Here is a 12066-nt window from a genome sequence, read left to right as displayed (position 1 = left end):
ATAGCATAGTTTACCAGTGACCCTAATAATAAGTCTCCTTTCAAAACCACACACACATTATTCTCAGGTGCCTTCAGTTTAACATACTCTATTTGGTGTTATGCTTTTTCTACAGTACTCCATTCTTTCACATTCCTCCTTTGGGGGAGCTAAGATCTATTACAGAGGCTCAGCAATGTAAGGGACTGCCATGTTTAGGACTGTATGATTTTTGCTCAAGGGCTTCCAAAACCTGATATGAAAGTTATTTAAATATGGGGCTGTCATGTGTTACATTACACACTGTATACATATAACTGTTGTTGCTAAATTTGAACATTAAATGTACTCTGTAAAAATACAGTTACTGCAGCCAGGGCAGAAATCAGCCATCCCTTTTGAGGAAATGTCTTGAAAGTGCAATCACAAAATCCTTACATGTTATGGATTTCATTAACGTTGTGCTCCCCTAGGATTCCCAATTGTACAATAACAGGAGTTCTTTAAATTTTAAATACCACAGACAGGAACAGTTTCACTAAAAACAGATGTGGAACCCTTGCCCTGGCCTTCTTACTGGTTCTAAGAGCTGAAACTGGCTGGTAATTGATACCTATTAACATGTTTGTTGTTTAGATTAGCCAAATTGAAACACTATACTGTTTTTCCCATGAAAAGATACAGTACTGACGGACATTTTAACTTAGATTTCAGTGGCAATTCCTTATCCTTAATTAAATTAAATTTAAAGGGTTGAGGCTTTTTATTTTAAAAAAAATTCTGTTATTTTATCTTTTAAAAGGAATCTGAATGTGTGAAATAAGCAAGTAGGTTTAACTGAAGGTCAGGGAGTCAGTAACAACCCCTGTGACATTAAACTAACTAAGGCTTGTTTTTGCTAACTCTCGTCACATGCATTCCCTTCATGTCTTAATTCCATTCTTATTAGCACATTCATCGACAATATTTATATGTTTCTAAATTCCTCCCTTAGCACACTGGAAGCGATCCAGCCTGGGGTGACTCTGCTACAGACAATGGAATCACTCCAAGGCTCAACCTCGTCCAGCAAATTTAACAAATTTGCATAAACCAGAAGAGCATGGAGACAGAGGCCAATAAATAATACAATGTTGTTGGTGATTGTTTGTGTCTGTGATTTTGATGAGTATTTCAAAACAAAAAGATAAGAAGAAGCTTGTTTGGTGTGCAGTTGATGTTCTGACGAGCTCAAGAATTAGTGAGAAATCTTTTACAGCCACACAGGGAGATGTTAGTGTTTCTACCACAGACCAGATCACATGTTTGCAGCTGGAATTCATGTAGATCTATTTCCAATAAAATTACAGCCAATATTTTGCTAAGTTTCTTGATTGAAATGGTCCTAGGAACATCAACACGTACAGACATTCAGAAGGCCTGAGCCTGAATTGATTCAATCTTTGCAGGTTAGTCTAACCTGCATAGATTGAACCAATTTGCAAGTGAATAAACATTCACTTTTGATTCTGGAAATGCAGCCACATACCTGCTGTGGTGCCAGCTAGAAGTGAGGGAGTGCTAGAGCAAGCTCTCCCTTTCCTTTGGCAGCAGCCGCAAGGCTGGAAAGAAGCTCACCTGGAGGCGGAGGGTGTGAATCATAGAATCATAGAACCATAGAACCGGAAGGGACCTGTAAGATCATCAAGTCTGGTCCCCTGCCACGGGCAGGAAGTTATTGGGCTCAGACAAGCTTGACAAGGTGTTTGTCCAGCCTCATTTTGAGCACCTCCAAGGAGGATGACTGCACCACCTCAGCTGGGAGTATATTCCAGATTCTGGCGACCCTTACGGAGAAAATGTTTTTTCTTATGTCTAGCCTGAATTTGCCCTCTATTAATTTATGCCCGTTGGTCCTTGTCCTCCCTTAAGGTGCCTTCCTGAAGAGTTGCTCCCCTAGTTTTTGGTGTTGGCAGCTATCAAGTCACCTCTCATGCTTCTACTCAGACTGAACAGGCCCAGTTCCTGGAGCCTCTCATCATAGGACCTACCCTCCATGCCTTTGACCATCCTTCTTGAAGTGTGGTGCCCAGAACTGGACACATTAGCCCAGCTGAGGCCTCACTAATGCTGAGTAGAGAGAGAGGAGTACCTCCCTGGATCTACTGGCAACACATTGATTGATGCATGCCAGAGTTCTATTTGCCCTTCTGGCAACCTCACCACACTGTTGGCTCATATTCATCTTCTTGTCTATTGTAACCCCCCAGGTCTCATTCAGATGCTGTTCTAGCTAGTGGACTGCCATCTATTGTGTAGTAAGGGTTCTTCCTACCCAGGTGAAGGACTTTGTACTTCTCATTGTTAAACTCAACTGATTTCATTCTGCCCATGAATCTGGTCTTTCAAGATCATCCTGAATCTTTCCCCATCCTCTGGTATGCCCACATTTCCCCACTTCTTGGTGTTGTCCATGAACTTAATCATTGAGCTTTCCTTCTCCTCATCCAAGTTGTTAATAAATATATCAAAGAGCACGGGTCCAAGCACCGATCCCTGTGGGACACCACTGGAGATGGGCCTCCAGGATGAGGCCATCCCTTTGATTACAGGTCTCTGGGAGCAGCCTCTAAGTCACTTGTCCACCCACCTCACTGTAGACTGGACAAGCCCAGTACCCTCCAGTTTGATTGAGAGAATCTCATGGGAAATGGAGTCAAAGGCTTTACTGACACCTAAATAAATGATGTCAACCTTGTGTCCCGTGTCCAGATGGCCAGTTACTTGGTCATAGAAGGACACTAGGTTAGTCAGGCATGACCTACCCTTGACAAAGCCATGTTGGTTGCTTCACAACACCCCATTCAATTGCCAGCTTGTGACTGATGGCCCCCTTAACAATTTTTTCAAAGATTTTACCCAGGACTGGAGTCAGGCTGGCCAGTCTGTAGTTTGCTGGATCATCCCTCTACCCTTTCTTAAAGGTGGGCACCATATTGGCCATCTTCCAGTTGTCCGGGACCACTCCTGAGTTCAATGATTCTTCAAACAGCTTGGCCAGTGGTGCTGCTATAAGCTCAGCCAGTTGTTTCAGGACTCTCGGATGCAGGTCGTCTGGCCCGGCAGACTTGAAAGCGTCCAGGTGTTGTAGAAGGTCTCTCACTTGTTCAGGACTGATTTCAAGTAATCTGTTGTCTTCCCCACGTTCCCTGGGCCTCTGGTCAAGCAAACAGCTTCTGTTTGGTTTCACAAATATCAATGCAAAGTATGTATTTAGGAGTTCTGCCTTTTCCCTTTGTGTCAATTGTTGGCTGCCCCTGAGCATTCAGTAAGGGCCCCACAGTGGATCCTGGTTTTTTTCTTGCTTCCTATGTACCTGTAAAAGGATTTTTTGTTGTCTTTTATGCTGGTTGCCAGTTTGATTTTCATGCCTGCCTTAGCTTTCCTTGTCTTGTACCTGCAAGCCCTGGTGATACAGGTGTAATTCTCTTTGGTATCTGATCTGTTCTACCATTGCTTATATCCTTCTTCTTTCTTTTTCAATAGCTCCCTACTATGCTTTTTAAGCCAAGTGGGTCTCTTGGTTCTTTTCCTGTTTTGTCCATGTGGGGATGGCCTGTTTTTGAGCTGTGAGAATTGCCTTCTTAAGGAAGCACCAGCATTCTTGGACTCTCAAATCCTCCAGTTGCTGGTTGCAGAGGGCCACTTCTACTAGCCTCTTGAGCCTGCCAAAATATGCCTTTCTGAAATCTAGAATGTCTGTTCTGTTGACTGATTTCCCAGTCTTCCAGTGAATGGTGAACCTTATCAGGTCATGATGACTGTAACTCAGAGTACCACCAATTCTTAGATCATCTGTGATATCTCCCCCTTGGTCAGCACCAAATCCAGAGTGGCCTTACAACTGATGCATGTCATGGCTTCAATCCTGATATCATCAGTACCCACCTGCTATTGGCTGGGGCATCTTGTTCAGGCCCACAGTCCTGCCTGGTCTCCTTGGCTCCTTCTCCAGATGCAGGACCTGACACTAGAAATCAATCCTTGATAGTAGCCTGTCCATCTCCTCCTGTAGTTCCCTCACCCAGCCCTCCAGGGTCTCCAGCAGTGAGCACATCCCACAAGTGGGAACACTCATGCCCCTGATCCCAGCATCCAGCAGATGTGCCAGGCATCCATCACAGCCTGGAGTGCATGGAGGCTGGGACCTTAGGCTCTGTCTTTATGAAGGCCTCTGAGATACCAGGGGTGGGGGGAGCTGGGTTCATCCAGGCCAGGAAGCCTGGGGGTGCATTTTGCACCCAGCATATTGCAGAGTGAGCTCTGGTCACATGGCTCCCCAGGTGCAGAAAGTGAAAAACTTCCACTGGGACCTTTAAAAACTTTAAAATCTCATGGCTTGTAGTAAGTCTTGTGAGAGCTCGCAGCATGTGAGATTATGGTGCGCCACTTGCAGGGACTGACTACCAGCCCCTGACCTGTCCCGCTGGAGAAAAGGACTTGCAATTCCTCCCCCACTTCTCAAGTTCCCACACTAACTCATGTGTGCTAGGCCCAGAGTGTGCCTGTTTGCTCCCTAGGTAGGATCTGGGGGCTCCCTGAGTAGGATCTCCTCAGCTCTGCTTAGCTGCTTCCTCTAGCTAGTGCTCACCCACTGCGGGCCCCACTTACCTTCCAGCTCTGCACTAGGGGTCCGGTTAGGGTCCACCAGAGGGGTCTGCCCTCTTAGGTACATAATGGGCTTGCACCCATGTGTCTCCCACCAAGAGCTGGTACTAACTCTGTGGTCAAGCCCTGGCAGGCTGCTTAGTGTGTTTGGGGAGGTGCTGCCTGGGCCAGCTTTGGCCACACCCCCCACTGCATGAGAGGCCAATGGGGTAGAAAGCTGGGCAGATCCCAGCTGGGGTCCCCGTGCCTGTGCCCAGGATGGGAGACAGGAGAGTTTAATCTCCCTTCCTCCCCCAAGCCTGTTGGCCCATGCTCTCACCACCTGCACTTCATCAGGGAAAAGTCTGACAGGGACTGCTCTGCCCCCACTAGGCAGACTGCTCTGTGCCAGCAGGTTTCCCACCCCCACCCTCTTGTCAGCCAGCCCTCCTTGCTCCAGCTAGGAAGCAGAGGGCAGGGCCAACCCTGTTCTACTCAAGCAGACAGCACAATCTAGGGCTGCAAAGCATGCTGGGATGCTGGGGGACTGTGATTTAACTGGAACTATGAAGGGGTCTAGGACAGAAGTTCCATAAACCAGTTTGACCTAAATCAGTTAAGTCTGATACTACATTCAACCAGGTTTATCTTAAACCAGCTTTGACCATTTTGCAGCTGGTTTATGTGCAATGAACTTCTGTTCTAGTACAGGTTTAAACAAGTTTCTGATCACTTGAACTGGTTTATGTGCAACTTCTGTCCCTAACCAAGGGGAACAATTATATCACATGCCCTCTAGATGTCCCTGTTAGAGGGATATTGCTCCCTCTTCAGATCTGTAATGGAAAATTTTCCTTTACAAAAAAATTAACCTTGAAGGGGAAAAAAGAAAGAAAAAGATAATATTTCTCATATGCAAAGAATGGTAAACTGGTAAATGTAGGAAATTAATATTTAGAGATATATGTTTTAAAACCTTTGCACAACATAGAGTTGTACATATCTCATTTCCCCATCCAATTTGAATATATGTACACTGGGTGTCTAAGGGCAGACATGGCTAATTTATAGTATAGGAGAAGTCTATCCAATGTAAGAGTTTCAGCTTTAGCTTTATTGTTACTCAGCATCTTAAACATTTTCCTGTATGTAGTTAGTATTACTTTATATTATGCTATGGAAGAGTAAACATTTATGCAGCATAATTCACATTATTAGACAGCTTATAATTGTACCCAGAAAAAAGCGGCCTTGAACCTTCACACAAGCACCTTTTAATCTACTGTGAATTTTCTTTTAACTAAAGACTTACTGGTATCGTAAGGAATATGTTTCCAGTGGTTTGGCTGTGAACCATTATGGATATGCACATCTTTACTGGGTATTTTTATGTAGAGGAAAATGGAGTTTCCATCCTTTATTCAGGTAGACTCTCATACATGTTTTTTTTTGAAAATGGCACCAAACCAAGACATTTTGTGTATGATCCTGATTTGTGACATACAAAGACAAGCACATTTTCTAAGTTGCTATATGTTTAAATAAATAAAGATAATCATAATATCAATTATAACCTTAATACAAAATAAATTTCTTCCTCTATTTTAGACATCCAGAGCCCCCCGCCATTAAGATAAAAAACATTGCACTTCCTGAAAAGTGCAGGGGCAAAAGATGAAATGTTGGATTTTCCTCAGCTCTCCAAACTGTATAACACAAAACTGTAGGGCTGTGTCCATTAATACTATATTCCTGTTGTTAAGAAAAAGTAAAACATTATAAAGAAAACAGGAACATTTTCCCTAGAATAATATATATGCCAGCTTTCAAGGAGAGTTAGACACTAAATTAGAAGTTAGCTGCCTAAATGGTTTTGTGAATCTGGTCCCTAGTTCATAAGTGAAAGGGTAAAACCTTATGGCTGCTTGTAGATATTTAAAAAACAAAAAACAAAAATGTGCTTCACCAGAAGAAGCAGTTCATTACTTGACTTGGCTCGGCAGTGTCTGTATAGATCAGGTGCTTCAGTGAGGCTTTTTGGTGCTTTTATTTGAAGTTGATTTAATCAGCTATTACATAAAAGTGCTGTACAAGACCCACTCAAGTGCCTGAGCCATACAGACTTCAGGCAAGCTGGGTCCAACTAACGCGCTGCCTCTTCTGAGCATGTGCTGGACTTGGCGCAGGAATGCGTGGAATTTAAAGTACCATGCTGGCTTTTTTTTGGGGGGGGTGTGAAGGGGTTAATGTTTGTAAGGAGCCCAAGTTTCTGTCTAGTGCACACATACAGTTATCATAAGTTAATAAAGAACACTGACCACATGAATTAGATTTGGCTACTCTTCTTGTTTTGATTAGGCATCAATAAGTGACAGGAAAAAGAAAAGAAGAAAGAAAGAGAGAAAGTCAGCTATAGGAACAGATGAAACACATGGAGTTCGATTCTAGTGCATTCCACACTTTTTGCACACACATTCCAGGGATTTCAGGTGGCAGTGATTAATAACAAACCTAATACTTCTTAAAACTTGGGGGATTTTAACATTTGTTCCTTGGGAAGAAATAAAAGTGAGCTGATTTTTCTTTCTTTTTTTTTTTTTGCAGCTCTGATTAAGTCCATCATTTACAATTAGCAAATTTCCAGCAACTCAGGATATGTTGGGGCCTCCTAAGCAGGACACCTGAGAGTCCCATTGTGTTCTAAGATTCAGGATGGAGAAAATTTCCCTTTCTTTCTTCCCCTTTTTGACTACAGCTCAGCATAGTTTTAAGCTTTCTTGCAGACAGCAAACCTCACAGGAAACACCAATGTGAACATTCTTATTGAAGGCTAAGGATGCATTGTTTTTATATGTCATTTAGTAATTTCCTATTGAAAACAATAGAAGCCGAAAGAATGCTCCAGTATTTAAACTACCGTAAGCTTTCAAGCAGCATTATTAAACTAACACATGTGAACATTTCTCTTGTTTGTTGCTGTCTGCAATAAATTTTGAAAAAAAATTAAGGCAAGCACTATGAAAAATTCTATATAAATAACGTAGATATATATGCTTTTCCCCCCTCTGTATATGTATGATAGTATGCACAGCTAAATAAATTAATATCTCTTTTTTTAACAGAAATGAATTTATTTTTTTTCCAAAGCAATTCATAAGGATAGTTATAACATATTCAGCAGTGATATCAACACCAAACTATGACCCTGAATTAGCAAATGCTTATAAAGTTAAGTATGCCCACCAAACTCAGTGAGACTTCTTGTGCATAACTGTCTGCAGGATCAGGGCCTATGCCAACAGTCTCAAGAGCCAAAAGTGACAGTCAGGCTGAAAAACATTCTGTTTTGTGACATGGAAGGATATTTCCTAAGGATTTGACTGAAAGCAGTAAATTCATTTTATTTGTAACATATTTGAAGATTGGACTAAGGCTTTTTAAGGTGAAATTCTAGTCCATTAAAGCACTGTGCCAGATAATTCTTAAATATTATCAGTAAGAGATAACACATGCTCAGTTTACTGGGCCATTCTACTTTAAGCATATGCTAAACTAATATTGACTTTTCCACTCAGCCAAAATCTCTGTTATTTGTGCCCAGAAGACTGAAAAAACAATAGACGTAGGAAACATAAGAATTAATCTTTCTGACCTTTTCTTTTTTATACCTTTGGGAATCAGTGTTTGTGTGGGTTTAATAATGAATGCTAGTTACTCATTTGAAATGGGTCCTATTGTATGCAGAACTATTTTACAGTTTTATTTACACTTGCCATCACCATCCTGAATGCACTTCACAGACATAATTAATATTCTCTTTGGAGCTGTATCTTCTTACCTGGATCCATTCTCTGCTAGAATCTTCTCCAGGGGTCCATCCATTTTCAGAGTAATTTAGTCGGGATCTTTCTGAAGACCAGTTGGTGCTATACTGGGAGGAGGCAGTGATTTGGTCAGAGTGAATTTCTCCTGATTCCATACCTAGCGGTTCCATGCACTGGAAATCTGAAGAAAAATAAATTACCATAATTACTATAGTCCACTACTTCAGTGTAGTCATAAGATAATGAGAATGTTTTCCTGCTTTGCATACAAAAACCTAAATAATTTATTTTTATGTGAATTTGAACTTTTTTAACAATTTTAAGTAAGGTGGTTTTGGGGTTGTAGTGTCATTCTTACTACTGTCACTTGAGTTGCCATGGCAATTCCTGGCATAATAATGCCATACAAATATTTTTAGCCCAGCATTGAAGCCATTTCAATATAGGACAATAGAATTCCCTTTCCTAGGGTAGCAGAGACACTTTAGTGAATTCATAACATAAACCAATTTATGCTCAATCTATAATTATATGCAGAAATGGAAAAAACAAGCAAAGAACTGTAAAATAATTTTATTTTTAATTAATTTCATTGCTTTTCACAATGTAGTACAAAAAAGTATAAAAATACTTGACCATGTATTACAGCAAAGTTCATTTTTTCTCTGTGTGCCTTGAACATCGGAGAAATAAACAAGGTTTGAACGTGGGCCAGGGAACTATTGCTAACCAGCTGTGTGTTAGAGGACTTGGTGGTCACCATCCCATTTCAGTGAACACAAAAATACTGTGACAGTTTAGTATTAATTGGCAGGCCTCCCACAGAAGCCAAAAGGCTGAATGGATCATGAAGATTCAATTATGCTGTCACATCTAGAGGAGACAATTGGTCAGGGTTGAGACATGTTTGCATGGTTATATAGAGAAATCTACACTGCCACGGTTTATACAGTATATGTTTTGTGGAAAAAATAGAAATATCGGTCTTGAACTATAACCATTTCTTTTCATGGGCCTACCCAATCCCTTCCAGCCTCCTCAAATTGGAGGTCAGATGGACTAATACCTTTAAAAATGTTCAGACACAAATTATACAATTAAACAGCTAACAATTTGAATCCAGCAAAAAAAAGAACTGCATATGATTTAATTTCATTTTTATAATGCCATTTATTCTATTTACTTTGGGGAGGGCTATAAACTTTCCTCTCATATTGGGGAGTGGTTTCCTTATCTTGTCATGATGATAAATGACCCACCAGAAAAGGTGGGTTTCTATAACATTACAGAGAAACACTTTAGTACTGTGAAGCAGTGAAAATGGAGTGAGGTAAAAAGTGATGTTAATTAACTCTGGGCCAAAATCAGTTGTATTGTGAACATGTTTATACATAAAAAAGTGATTCTTCAGGGAAGGAATTTTAATGGATGAATAAAAAGGCTTTTAAATGAGTCGTGACAGCTATTGTTTTTTAAAACAAATGTGTTTCTCTATGCAAATTTTGACTTTTAGTAAAAAAATAAAAAACCAGAATATTTTTGGTTAAAAGATTGGATTTGAAATCACATTTTCTATTCAGAAGTGCTGCCATAGTGCTTTGTGAGAATGGTAATTTGCCTAAATTCTTGATCCAGGCTGAGAGACATGGGGCTGGAAAAGCGCAGGCTCAGGGGTGATCTGATGGCCACCTATAAGTTTATTAGGGGTGACCACCAGGATCCCAAAGGATAATGAGGTTGAACAGTTATAAACTACACAAGACCGTTTCAGGCTGGACATAGTCTGGAACAGTCTGCCATCGGAGGTGGTTCAAGCACCTACATTGAACACCTTCAAGAGCAAATTGGATGCTTATCTTGCTGGGATCCTATGACCCCAGCTGACTTCCTGCCCTTTGGGCAGGGGGCTGGACTTGATAATCTTCTGAGGTCCCTTCCAGCCCCAATGTCTATGAAATCTATGAAATCCAAGTTGTTCTCATTTCTTGAGCCACTACAGTACATCCTTGAAGTCCTCAGAGTCTGACCTGAAAGCGTGATTCCCAACTGCTCCAGGGCAAGGAGTGGTTAAGTAATCTTTCTTTGTCTGGAGTCTAGAATCACACTGAAGCATCATAAACATAAGGCACCAGTTTCTGTTATCATTTAAAACAGGTTTTGCTGCTGAGCGAATAAATCTGTGTGTGCATACACATAAACAAGTTTTTGGATTGCACTGTATTTCAAAGATGAAATGAACCCATCACACTAAAGGATCTAGCATAGCTGTTCCGTAGCACAGATGTAGGGTGATTATTAAGCAGATGCCGATAAGGACTCCACATTCTTTGCATCAGGATAAAAGGTGCAAAAAGATCCATCAAAATGGCCAGAAGACCGCACGCACAGCATATACAGGAGAAACTATCATAGTTCTGCATTCACATCCCCACGGGTTGGAATACATTTTGGTCCATTTGCTTAGCTAGAGGATTGAATTTCACCTTATGGGAGTTTTTTCCTCATTCTTCTTTAAAGAAGTGTATCAAAGTACATTCATTCTGGGTGAATCTCTCTGGATCTCAGTGGGTAGGACAAAGAAGAGAGCGTTTTATTTAAAGCCCTGGAACCTAAAGGGTACCATTGTTTTAAGTTCAAGCCAAGAAAGGAAATCCTCATTGGACTCTTGAGCCTTGGAATGGAATCGTGGGCCTTTACTGAAGGTTACAAGCCAGGTCTGAAGGGTGAGTGTGAGAATGAAACATTTGGGAGAGAATCTGTAATAGAAAAATTTCTAAAATATCTTATGATACACTTTGAGGAGGGCTAAGTACAGTAAATCTGTCCTTTACATGTTGGAATTTAATCATCAAAGCCTGTTCCTTCTTGTAATAGAAGAATAGAAGGCTTTGAGGAGTGGAAAGCATGTTCATATTTCATTGTTTCAGTGCAGCTCTTCCACTGTTCTGCAATCCCAGGTTTTCTTTGCCAGTTCAGTTTTCCCAATAATTCTTCTAACTTTGAGACATTTTTGTGAAAGAAAACTATGAGAAAACAGCTATTTAAAGGGTAGATTATCTTTAAAAAAGAAAAGAAAAACACCTTTATTTATTTAAGAGTTCTTTAATGATTCATATGGCACTCAATGTGCAAGAAAACATTACAGTACATATTTACCACAGGGCTCTGCAGGATGCATAAATACTCACCTTCTGATATGCTATTCTGTAAGACACTGTAGTTTGCTGAGAATCCCTCTTTTGCAATTGCACTGTCAGTGTAAAAAACCATTGAAAGGATTCCTGTTGAAGAGCGAACTCGACCTGGTGTGTTCTGTCCACAGTAACGCCCTATGTGAGGACCAACTGAAAAGAAACAATGTATAATGGTAAATTAGCTTTCTCCTTCAACAATGGATGTCAATACAGCAGTCTCCTAAAAAGATTCTTCAGTGGAAAATAAGGACTCCCTACAACAGTTTAAAATTACAACCTCATCAATATCTAGGTAATGAAAAATAAATGGCTCACCCTACCATAGGGAACTTCACTATTACAGCATTTCAGAAAAGCAAATAAAGCTCTAATGAAATATAGGGCTAGATTGTCAAAGGGTACACTTTTAAGTACGCTGTTATGGGCAGTGGTGCATACAATTA

At 40.8% G+C, this 12066-nt stretch overlaps 1 protein-coding gene across 4 annotated transcripts in view; it reads right to left on the bottom strand.

The window, feature by feature from the left end:
• NRP1 (neuropilin 1) overlaps positions 1–12066 on the bottom strand; it is a 151121-nt gene that overhangs the window by 60234 nt on the left and 78821 nt on the right. For all 4 annotated transcript variants that reach the window (XM_019531006.1, XM_019531015.1, XM_019531023.1 and 1 more), the window contains exons 5-6: positions 11618–11773; positions 8444–8610 (exon numbers count right to left, since the gene is read on the bottom strand). In XM_019531006.1, the coding sequence (XP_019386551.1) occupies positions 8444–8610; positions 11618–11773 (323 nt within the window). The remainder of the gene's footprint in view (positions 1–8443; positions 8611–11617; positions 11774–12066) is intronic.

The sequence above is a fragment of the Crocodylus porosus genome, unplaced genomic scaffold (assembly GCF_001723895.1).
Source record: "Crocodylus porosus isolate Cpor-Errol unplaced genomic scaffold, CroPor_comp1, whole genome shotgun sequence".
NCBI lineage: Eukaryota > Metazoa > Chordata > Crocodylia > Crocodylidae > Crocodylus > Crocodylus porosus.
Note: the sequence above shows the minus strand (reverse complement) of the source record. Positions and strands in the feature narration are given on the sequence as shown.